The sequence below is a fragment of the Polistes canadensis genome, unplaced genomic scaffold, assembly GCF_001313835.1.
Source record: "Polistes canadensis isolate GaletaPanama2010 unplaced genomic scaffold, ASM131383v1 scaffold_6, whole genome shotgun sequence".
Lineage (NCBI taxonomy): Eukaryota > Metazoa > Arthropoda > Insecta > Hymenoptera > Vespidae > Polistes > Polistes canadensis.
Window position 1 is genome coordinate 1,273,819 of NW_014569553.1, and position 12,707 is coordinate 1,286,525.

General features: G+C 33.9%; 1 protein-coding gene across 2 annotated transcripts in view; it reads right to left on the minus strand.

Annotated features, from left to right (window-relative positions):
* The window catches only part of LOC106788925 (hemicentin-2-like), a 104,664-nt gene that overhangs the window by 18,808 nt on the left and 73,149 nt on the right, over nucleotides 1-12,707 (minus strand). For both annotated transcript variants that reach the window (XM_014752656.1, XM_014752646.1), the window contains exons 5-6: nucleotides 7,509-7,619; nucleotides 5,742-5,945 (exon numbers count right to left, since the gene is read on the minus strand). In XM_014752656.1, coding sequence (XP_014608142.1) covers nucleotides 5,742-5,945; nucleotides 7,509-7,619 — 315 coding nt within the window. The remainder of the gene's footprint in view (nucleotides 1-5,741; nucleotides 5,946-7,508; nucleotides 7,620-12,707) is intronic.

Genomic DNA, 12,707 nt, shown 5'->3' on the forward strand with positions numbered 1-12,707 from the left:
TGTATGTATGTATAATATGCCAAAACGGGTAATAAGAAATAAAGATAATATAGGATTTCTGTAAAAACAGTTAGAGTATATTAAAAGCATTCAATTAAATTCTATCTGCGATATCATTAATTTCCATTCTCTCTCTATTATATTCTTGGTATATAAAAGATATATTATCTGTTTAAGACTGTTTTTCAAAATAATAACGTTAATTTCGAGAGTAAAACGTTATTATAATGATATATATATATATATATACGGTCTTTTGTAAGTCACTGAAGTTTTCTTCTACCCTCGTAGAACAAAAAATGGCGTAGGAAAAGAATTTACGTGAGTAAAATACGAATGAAGCAACCTTCATCTTTCTTTTATACCACCGAAGAACGAACCCTGGAGTAAGTGAAACGAGAGAGAAAACGAATGGATAGGCGTATATTCTCTTGAAAAAAAAGAAAAGAAAAGAAGAAAGGGAGTAGAAATTTGTTTTAGAGAAGAAGAAGAAGAAGAAGAAGAACGTTCGAATACAACCGTTAAGATTGTTCCTTTTTTTCTTTTTACCGTGTGGGAATAGCTCCCGATCTACGATCGAAACGATTTCGCTTCCATTCCTCGTAGCTAGCTCGCATGGGGGGAGGATGGGAAAGTGGGTGGTTGGTTTTATTTTTTTCTCGGTCTTCCTTCGCTCTATTTTCGAATCGAGTAATTGATCGGTGAAATTCAATTTCCAACAGATAATGAAATTCAAGCATCGTGTGGATTCCTCGCGTCTACGGCAGATGATCGGTTCTTCCTATTCAAGAAATCACTGAGATCCAGTTACTTGCTTTCTCTCTCTCTTTCTATCTTTCTATCTTTCTCTCTTTCTTGCATTTCCGCATTGCGTTAGAATTTTCTTTTAAAGCGATGATCTCTCATACGAAGGATTACATAAATATGCAAGTAAGTTGATCCTCCAAGTGACTTGTTAGCTTTTCCTGACAATCCATAAGGATTATTTCGAATGGATGCTCTTTGAAATTTCTTTGTTCTCGCATCATTCATTTACTCGACATTTAAAATGATCATAGATGTTTCTTATAATATATGCGGTAGGTACTTTACACGGAACCTTTTGTTAAACTTATAACCATTGTCAGTCAACGTTTTAATAGAATATATCTAACATAAGTATAATGTAATACACACGTACGAGTATTGTACACGAAACGTTTAGACCACTTTTTAACGAGAGATAAAGTTCACTTTTTGTGTTATTTGTTAAATACAATAAAATCTTGTTTTTTCTTTTTTCTTCTTCTTCTTCTTCTTTTTCTGTTAAACCAGGCGCCTATTTGAATTTGCTTCTTTTTTCAAATAGAGCCTTTTAAAAGCGTACAACACGAGTATTACTCGAGAGCAGGGTTATTAGAGAGTAGGGAAGTGTCATTTATAAAGAAATCATCTGTACGTTATTCGAATAGCTTTCTGCTCCTTTTCTTCTTCTTCATCTTCGTCGTAGTTCTTTTTCTTCTTCTTCTTCTTTTTATTTTTTCCTCGCATCGGTAGGAGTCGCGCTCCAATTAGCGCAGGTATTGTCGACGAACACAATCTCAGTCTCCCGAATAAGCATTTTTTTTTTTTAAAATGCGCGATCCTTCCTCCGTCGTTTGCTTTGAAAGGAGAAGCTGCTGTGTTCTCACTGGCTGGTTCCAGTAAAGTTCCACCTTTGTAAAGTACTTTACAATGGGTTGGAATAGAGAAAAGCACCATGCAGGAATCATGTAGATTCTCATAGGTGCTCTTAATAGATTGTCGTGCGTAGTTGAGCATCGTTGAGTTTTGTCGTCATAGTCGTCATAATCGTCATACTACTTGTCGTCGTTGGCGTTGTCGTCGAGTTGCTAAAAGAAAGACCCCACCTGCTTTATGCATTATATACGTTTTGTTAATATGACCTTTGTTTAATGTTCTTTTTTCTCGAGACATCTTTTTATAATCGTTCAAACAACATTCTATTAATTTCAATCGATTTTACTAATTAATATTCTATTAAAGTAAATCGTGTGTTATTTCATTTAAAAATGAATATTAGGTGATACCTAATTTTGTTTTCATACATTTTTGACACATGTTAGTTAAATTTAAGTAAACGTTAAATACAATAAATAGTATATAATATTGTAATTATCATCTATCTCGTTATATTATATTTTAATAATAGTAAACGAGTATATAACAGATAAATTGACGATAGTTTTAGTATTTAAAATCATCGTCAAATGTACCGATAAATGTATCCACAATTTTCATAGTGTATATCTTTTTTCTTATCGTTAATCGTGTGTAACGTTGAAAGTATCTTCCTGCAATATGTAAACGCATTGAAGTAAGTAGGTAAATAGTGTCTGTAAACTGTAATCCTTTAGAAGACTTTTTCTTTTTCTTTTTTTTTTCTTTTTTTTTAAAACGAATAAAAATGTATTTAAGGATTTTTCTTCGAACTTATTCAAATCATTTTGTTTGAACGTAAAAACGTATATGTCGTTGTTACTTTAGGATCATTTACTCGTACGTCGAAATAATGTAAAGTCTTCCTTTTAAACGTTGTTCAATTAAATTTATCAAGCCAATGGGAAAATCCATGTTAAATGTAATATTAATATTTTTCTACGCCAATCGAGTTTTTCATTTCGTGTCCATAAACATTGTTTAATAATTCCCGTGCAAACAGTATATTTACTTATGCCCATTTAAATTCCGCATATTCTTCATCTCGTCCATTGTCCTTACCTTCCTTTCAATTATTTTTGTTTTAATTCGTTTACCCCATTAAAATGCAGTACCTACGGAATGCGACTATTGAAAGAAACGATAATATCGGCGCGTTCACCGCGAAAAAGCGATATAATGACGACAATAAAAACAAAGACTACACAACAAAACTGGCACCGGCGACAATAATTATAATAATACTGATAATACATAATACTAATAATAATAATAATAATAATAATAATGTCGAATCAAGTATTTTCGCATAAGGAGGACAAAAAAAGGGGGGAAAGAAGAAGATGAAAAGAAAACATGGTCGTGGGGTGGGAGGGGGGAGGTGGAATATGGTTATCATAAAACGTTTCTTTCTCGAACAGAAACAAAATTAAACGTGCGGGCACTGATAAAATGTTGGCGGTGTGATAAAACGTGCTGCGGTATTTGCCATCGAACGTTATCGAAGATGTAAAGGGGGTTGATGGTGCGTTATAATGAAATTCACTTTGCAAAGAAATAGAAAGAGAGAGAGAGTAAATTTTGTTCTCACATAAACATTTTACCCCTTTTAATGATTACAAGAAACATCACTTCCCTAACATTTATCGTTTTCCTTTATCTCGGTTTTTTAAGGTGTCTTTTAGGCACAGTAAGCAAAGGAGAAGAAGAAGAAGAAGAAGGCGACACGTTTCTCTTTAAGAATCCAGAGGACCCATGGGGAATCCACGAAGTTTCCTAAGCGAAGAGGGTAGAGAGAAAACGAGTCTATATTTTCTATCTAGGACTGTGTATTGTGTGTGTCTCGTCCATCTTGATTTACTTGAAACATAACGTGCGTATCGCACTGCTACCAAGGCTTTTGATCTCCGGTACCTGGAGTGTTACGAGGATTTACGGGATAACATCTGCACAATTTCTCTCTCTCTCTCTCTCTTACTTTCTTTCTTTGTTTGTTGATTTTTTTTGTTCCTTTTTTAGCATACCCCTTTTTGGAGTATTCTAACGAATAGTAGTTTAGATACACAGTGGTAGTAATGGTAACTGTGTAATAGTAGCAACGCTTTCGAATGGGACTATGGTTTCTCCTCTCATCTTCTACCCAAGAAACTGTAACGCGTTGCATAAATTAAGAGTGGGAGGGTTAGGGGTACGGGGATGGAGGGAAAAAGAGAGAGAGAGAGAGAGAGAGAGAGAGTTTATAGCACGATCGTGAGATAACAGGTTTTTATGCGGACACCATCAGGTCGAGGTAGATGTATCTTTTCATAATAACAGTGTGCTGTGGTCGAGATTAAACTTGCTTTCGAGCTCGGTCACGTTTAGCCACTCCGCTTTCGACGCTTTTAAAAGGCAACTTGACGAACGGCGTATAGCCGCCCGAAAAATCCTCCTATCTTGATCGGCATTTTATATACAATACTATCAAAAAATATATATACACATGTATACACACACATATATATATATATATATATATCTCTGTCTCTGTCTCTCTTTCTGTCACTTACTTTTTCTCCTATCAGTATTTTTCTCGTCGAGTTCGCAGGTGAGGCTAGAAAAATGACCATCGGGTTTTTTTCTGTTATCCCGATAAACATCACGCAACGTACCGATGCCCATGTCAATAACAAAGTACCATCGAAATACTACTCTCTCTCTCTCTCTCTCACTTTTTAGGTTCTCTTCGTCGATCGTTCGTAACTCGCTCTTGTGAAAAAGCGATATGGTATTTTCTACGATTGTTCGTTCGTTGGTTCATTCGTTCGCACTACGAGCGATATCTGCCATCGCAAAATCCACTTGTTTTTTTTTTTTTTTTTTTTTTTATTATTTTCGTAATAAATGCATTTTTCGATTTTTCTTCCCTTTTTTTTCCTCTTCTTGTTTTGGTTTTGTTTAGTTTGTTTAAAACTCTACCCCAGACGACTCAGAGACACTATCCACTCTCGTATCCTCCTTCTCCCCCCTCACTGTGATAACACTTCTTTTTCCCCCGTCACAACTTCTTCTTCGATACTTTTTCGTGACTCTCGTGAAAAATAAGCTTCGATGAAAGGACGTGCGTGCAACAATAAATGTTGATGATTATTATATACCATTGTATTCGAATATTCGGCGCAAAAATTTTATCCGTTGTTATTTTAAATGGGAGGAAAAGAAAAAAGAAAAGAAAAGAAAAGAAAAGAAAATTCGAATAATATATCTGGCGAAATATATTTTTTTTGTGTTTTTTTCCTTTACATTTCTTTTTGAACGTTTTATCGGGTGAATCACGTTGAAACATTTTTTTGCCAATCATCGCCTACATTGAAATATTTCTTTCAATATAGCCTTTGTCATCAACTATAAACATTTTTCCTAATTTACGTAACAGTTATTTCCCGTCCAATTGCACGCTATTCAAATGTTTACATATTTTATAATTGTCGCCATTTTTACGGGAATCGTAAAATAAAAAGCGGAAAAATAACAATCGTTTGTGTATAATAGGGATTATTATAAATCGATTAGTAAACGTAGAAATATTTTGTAAACATACAGGAATATTCGTTGATTTAATTTTTACGCGGAAAAGAATCATCGCGCCCCCCCCCCTTCCTCACCTCCTTCTTTTCTCTTATACATCCCCTGTAATATTTGTACAGATTTCATGAAGCTATTGAACGCTTGTATTCAGAAAACGCGACAGAAAGAAAAGAAACGAATTGGAATTGGTAATATAAGATATATGTAAAGTTTAACTTTTCGATAGAGATAGATAGATAGATAGATAGATAGATTTGAGTCAATCTAAAGTTGAATGGACGAATAAGAGTCGTCGATTGTTAACAGGAGTGGGGGTTGGGGGTTGGAGCTGTTGAGAAAGAAGATACCTAAGGGAATATTTATAGTTGTTTCATTGTTCATTCGTCGTATCTACTTGAAACTGGAGGCGTCGTTGCAAAGCCCCACCCCGTTTTGTTTCCTTTGTTTGGATTGTTTCGAAACGGATAGATACTTACAATTCATATCCAGTAGAATGGTCGAGGACAGCGTGAACGATCCGTTATTATTCGTCGCGTTGCAGGTCAGCTGCGAGAGAACGTCGTCTCGTTCCAAATTTTTTATTACGATTTCACTGCGCGTCACGCCGTTTCGTACATTCATAGTTTTGTTATTCATGAAATTGTTGTTACGGTACCAGGTCAAAGTGGGCGGCGGTTTGCCTGTAAAAAAAGGAAACAGAGGTATCGTATATATATATATAGGTAGGTATATATTTTATTTCTTCAAAAAATTATACGTTTTATATATATAAATATATAAATATAAAAATGGATAATATTTCATTCATCTTTTCTCTCCTATCGAAATTGATTTCGATTTATCGCGTAGAAACGAATCGAATCCAAGTGTCTAACTATTTGTTGTTTTTCCTTTTTATTAATCTCTATCGTATTTTTGTAGAAATATTCGAAACGTCGGACAAATTTATTTTGTTTGTTTGTTCGTATTGTTCGTTCTCTAAAGATGGGACTATATTCTCTAAGCAATGACTATATTTTATATATATATAATTATAATTAATATTTTGATCTTTTTCTCTTTCTTTCATTTTCATTCGTAACATTTTACATTTCAAATTTATCGGACGTATGTCGTTTTTCACGTGACGTTACAGTTCTTATCGGACGTTCGTCACTTATTAAATAATGAAAGAAATTTAATTGAATAAAACTAGGATTTTACGACAAGTGAAATGAGATATCCCTCTCCCGTCCAAGGGTTAACTTCTAAACGGACAAAAATTGTCGATATTTTTAATAAAAGTATTTTTCGATGCATTTCGTAGTTAATTAACACTTGAATTTCCAAAAGAAAAAAGTCAAAATTATTTGTACAAATAAAGAACAATATAAATATGTGTATTATAACAATATTTAATTTATTCTGAAATAATATTGAATATATGAAATGTAACCTTTAAATATCGATTTTTTGTACATTAAGCTCGTTGGGGCCTCAATGTTTGTATTTCATTTTTCTTTTAAGGAAATTGTGATTTAATTAAATATTACACATAAAAATAGATATTATTGTTTTTATATGATTCATGTCGGTATAATTTCTCGAAATAGTATTTGATAATAAATAAAAATTAATCGAAATTTTACTCGAATGAGTGCGATGTTTGATATTTTTTAATATTTGTATACGAAAAATCAATAGTTTATTTAAATAATTAATAATTAAACGTTCAGTCGCGAAATGTGTCTCATCCATCAAATAAAAATTGTATTTTCAATATTTTCGATGAAATATTTTCATTTGACTCGCGTTTATAATGTAACCTTTAATAATTTCTTTAGAAAAATTACTTTCACAAGATTTGCAGGATTGGTGGTTACTTCAGTACTGATGCAAGAAACGGTTATTTCGACGAAATTAAGGTTGAAATATTTTATAAGTGTTCTGTAAGCTTTTCCTCTAACCCCCACCTGAATTTGTTGTAAATCGTTTCTATCAAAACTGAATGATTTTATTAATTTTATTTAGAAAAAAATAAACGACCAACAAAATATGTTTCTTTTATTTAATTTGAAAATAATTGAATTTGTTTACGTTGTCAAATAATTTTAATCGTTTAGCTTTATGAATACAAATTTATTTTCCTTTCGTGACGTGTTATTTGATTGATAATAACCGCTGACACACATTGATTGATCTTATAGAAAATAGGTATAAATTATTTATCGTTGTAGTATTAAATGAAATGATTGGTTGCTTACCGCCATAAACGTCACAGTAAAGTATTAGGGTATCGCCTTGTAAGTATGGTCCTGTCATTTGGTCCCGTGCTATGCCTCTTTCGTCGGAGATCACGATTTTGAGAGGTGGAACTGAAAAATAACGAATACGAGAATGTACGTATATGTTTAATCCTATTGTAATTATCATTTCTTCTAAATTCTTCGTACTGATCTAACGCCGGTTATATCCGACATCTACTAAATATAGGAACAAATAGAACGACCTGTTAAGCGTCAGAGTGGCGTACCAGTGACGACTAACTACGCTTGTCACGAAAAGTTTAATCAAATATATTTGATTTGGTTAAACTTTTGAAAAAATGTTATTTTCCTTTTTTTTTTTTCTTTTTTTTTTTTTTTTCTTTTTTCGGCGCTAGTATTTTCTCGGCAAATAATTTTCTGTTTGAAATAACTTTCGCGCAGTATTAATCGGATCTGGCAATATTTGCGTGAGTATTAAATGTAACATGTCATGGAGTAATTAAAAAACAAGTTGCGATGTTTGTTCATTTCATTTGATCAAGTTAGTGCGTTTTAAAAATGGGTTCGAGTAAAGAAGAAATTCGATGCGTTTGGAAATTTTATTATTAAAAAAAAATAAAAAAAAAGAAAGTAAAAAGAGAAGGATACGACTCAGACTGTTAACGAAATTGATGATGTTTATGAACGGTGATGGAGTATCACTTTATATGATACAAAATTGTTTCGAATGTTTTCAATTTAGAAACGTTGATGTCAAAGATGCACCTTGCTTTGGACGAATCGAATCATTTGAAAAAAATGTTAATGAAATTACGCGTAAGAAAACAATTGACCAACATGATCGATTCATTAAAATTCACGATATTGAAAGTAAATAATCAAATGAAAGTAAGGATCAAGAGATAACGAAGTTTAGATGTATAGTGTTTTGAATATTACAAAAATGTATGTCTGTTTAAATAAAAAAGACGCTGAACTTTAGAGATTAAGTTGCTGAAGAAGTCCCAATAAAGGGACGAAACGTTCAATTAATCAAAACGAAGTTCTAGTTCTTTTGAATGTCCAAATTCCCTACGATATCTATTTATTAGTAATCCAAAAATTTTGTAGGTTTGATAGAAAAACAAAACAAAAAAAAAACAAAAAAAAAAAAAGAAAATATGAGTTTTGGATCGAAATACGAAGAACCTTTTTTTTCCCCTGTTATATACACAATAGTATTATTAAAAAAAAAAAGGGAATATTTGGCATAACCATACATACTTCCTTCCGAGCGTGTACAGACACACACACACACACACATACGGTTACGCATTTAGATATGATTTTTCGTAAGTCTTTTGTGGTTCCACGTTAGTTTTTCTTTCCCCCCTTTTTTCTTTTTTTTTTTTCATTTTCTCTCTCTCTCTCTCTCTCTCTCTCTCTCTCTTTCCTTTTCATTCTCATTCTATTTCTCTTTCTCTTTCGCCATCAAGTGAAAGTCCGATAACGCGAAATTGGTATTGGAAGATCGTGCTTCGGATATCGCGAGGCGGCATTAAATTGAAATCTGAAATCAATATCGCACGTCTAGCTTATAGAAGGCAGCCACCTGTACCTACCGCTGTCATGGTTGCATGAAAAAGAAAACGATATCGAACGGTATCGAGCTGGTATTATTGGTAATGTAATCGAGAAATTACAATTGCAAAAAGTCGATACTCTTGTTCGCTAGAATAGCAGAGGAATGTTATATGTCATTGTGTTAGATAAACGCATATGTATTCGTAAAACGATATATATATATAGACACTTGCTGTTACGTTCCACTCTACTTCACCCTATCTTCTATGACTATTATTATCATATCTATTATTGTTACTATCATTAAATCATCGTCATTGTCATTATCATATTATTATATCAGTATTACTAATATTATTATCATTATTATTAATGATAATATTTTAATCACATTGTATACACACACACACACACGTTCGTGTAACTATAAATTATTCGCTTCACATATACACAATCCTTTTTATCCCTTTTTTTTCTCTCTCCCCCACATTACTTTCTCTTGTCCTACATACCCATTTCATCGACTCCCTTCAAAAAAAAAAAACAAAAAAAAAGAAGGAGAAACCATTTACTTTCTACCTTCGAACGAAAAAAAAAGTCTCTAAAGCCGATGGAAAAAAATTCCAACAATTCTAAAAACTGCCTCTAGTAAAACGAATTCATGTAACATTTCGGAATAATACTAAAGCTGTTACGTAATACCGGTTTAATAATATTGTCATATTTCTTTCTAGATAAAGATGCGACTCTCCGGTAGAAGAGGAGGAGGAGGAGGAGGAGGGAGGGGGGGGGTTTAGAAAAGAGGAAATCGGAGCTTTGACACGACTGGATATCGAAGATCCTTTCTCTCTTATCTTTTGCTGATGGTTCTTAAGAATATACCACCAGCAGACCGTACCTCCTTCTAGTTTCGTAATCATTTCGCGACGTTCTGGTTTGAAGACCGCCATTACGATAATTGCTTCGGCACTTTCTCTCCTACGCTGGCAGCAGCACCAAGCACTGACAGCCAGCCATCTCTGGCGCATTTCCTCCGGCACAAAGAAAATCGCCTTGTAGTACTTGTTCCTTCTTTTTGTGTGCTAGTAGTATTAGTAATAGTAGTAGTAGTAGTAGTAGAAGAAGAAGAAGTATAAGAAGAAGAAGAAGAAGAAGAAGAAGAAGAAGAAGAAGAGTACCTGGCAGACTGATTCGCCCTACAGGCAAACTACTCCAGTCTTAGTCCGTATTTATTTTCTTTCTGTGCTCGTAATATACGAGAAATTTCATACTACGGATTGAGTCTTCAGTTCTATTCTTCTTCTTCTTCTTCTTCTTCTTATTTTTCCCTTTTTTTTCCTACTTTTTCTTCTATAAGTATTGCGAAGAATACAATACGTATATATGTATGCAAGGAAAGATTCTCTCTTCTGACTCTTATGCGTCTTATGGAGGAAAAGCAAAGGTACCCCTTCCACCTCCTCTCTCTCCCTCTCCTCCATACCACCCCAGAAAGCTCGTCGAAGACTATTCTTATCGTTAAACGTACGTCAAAGCTGATTCCATATTTCTATCTATATATATATATATATATGTTTTTTTTCTCCCCTTTATCCCATTTATGCTCATTTTTATTTTCTGTTTTTCTTTCAGCTTCTCATATAATATATTCTCTTCTGAAACTCTTAAGTTTTCTTAGGCCCCGCTTACTAATACTTTTATTTCCCTCTCTCTCTCTCTCTCTCTCTCTCTCTCTCTCTCTCTTTTCGTATATATCTCTCAGAGAATATCTTTATATCTTATTTCAACAAAAAACCTCTTGGTAATCTCTTGTTATCCTTTCTTATAGCTGTGTACACGAGAAAAAGAAAACTAGACACGACGACGATCGAGTTTCTTTTTCGTTGTAAACCACCCCCCACCCCCCCCAATCCTACCCCCAATCCTTTCCTTACCCTTTTTTTAGTTTTCTTATATTTTTTATTCTTTCTCTCTCCTCCCTGATCCCCCCACCCTCCTCCCCTTACCTTACTACTCGTCACGTTATTTCGTAACTGTCCGTTGAGATCTTCGAGTGCATACATTCAAGCACGAAACCGGAAAGAGGAATAATCGAGACGAGTGGTGAATTTCTTTTACCGGAAACGTAAAAAGTCGTGAAATTATTATCGAATCTTTTATCTTTTCTCCCCCCCCCTACTCTTTCTTTTTTTTTCTTCTTCTTTTTCTTTAGCAAATGGACGAGGACGTGAACGAGAACGAGGATGATGGCTAAGCTACGTGGGCGCAACGATGGTTTATACCCCGTACCGATGGAATTTTGCCAAGTATTTTCGAGTCTTTCGGAAAAGAATCTATGAATGGAATTTAATGTCGCGTTGTAAGCATCGTAACGTTTTCACGAAGAGGAATAATAAGAATAAGAAGAATAAGAAGAAGAACACGAGTAAGAATAGGGAACGTGTTTTTTTCCCTCTCCCCTTTTCACTTTTCTTCTTCTTCTTCTTCGAACTTTCTTCAACTCTTTATCTAGCGCGTTTCTATCATCCAAGTCTATCCGATGAAATAAGATTGTCCTATCGTGTTCAAGAAATAGTACCTTTCAACGTTGTTGATTCAGATGTAGGACGAGAGATTCCGCGTATTCCGAGCCATGAAACGGATGGAAGATGAAATTCGTCCTACGGAATTGGATGGAAAAGAGAGAAGGAGATAAAGACGATCGAAATTTCATTTCTTCCAGTAACAACAGTACAACAGCAACACCAGCAGAAACAGCAACAAACATTCTACCATACCATCGTAGATTTCAAGAGCAAACGAGATGTATCTTCCAAGCGCTTTTTCATTATCCCAAGATCGTATTACGTGTATCTGCGAACGAAACGAACGGAATCTGACCATATGCTTTCCTTTTTCTTCTTCTTCTTCTTCTTCCTCTTCTTCTTCTTCTATTCTCTTCTCCTTTATTTTCTTTTCTTTTATTTTCTTTTTTTCCCGATTCTCTCTGCTACGATAACGAACGATTACGTCCGATATTTCGTTTCACCGTTCTTTACGAAAGAAACGAAAGGAAAAAAGAAAAAAAAATACAAAAACGAAGAAGAAAAGGAGAGGAGAATAAAAAAAAAAAAAAAATGCGAAAACTTTTTCATAGTCGCGCGCGAATAAATTATTTCTCGACGGGCAAGTAATTATCTTGCGAAGCTTAAAAAACCAGGAAGAGATTCAAGAGATTCGAGAGAGAGAGAGGTAAAAAGGAACGGGAGAATAATTAACATACCGTAGTCGTTTTCAATAATCTCGTGTAACGCGAAAATATGGATGTGTTCACGTGTGAGATAGTGAACGAGAATGGGTAGTAAGTAACAGACACGTGAATTTTATTCGAACGTTTTATAGATCGAAATGCTTTTGCTCGAGATTATTTTCATTCGTTGAATAACAGAAAACCGATTGTAAGATTTTGTCCTTTTATTACGAAACATCCATGTGTGTGTATTTGTTTTTTCTTTTTTTTTTTTTTTTAATTCATCGCTATATCCCCTTAAGCTTAAATGATTTTTACTTTTTTCCCTTCACTGAATTAAGATAAAGAAAAAGAAATAGGAGAGAAGCATAAGAGAGATAAAGATAAAGATAAAGATATAAAGA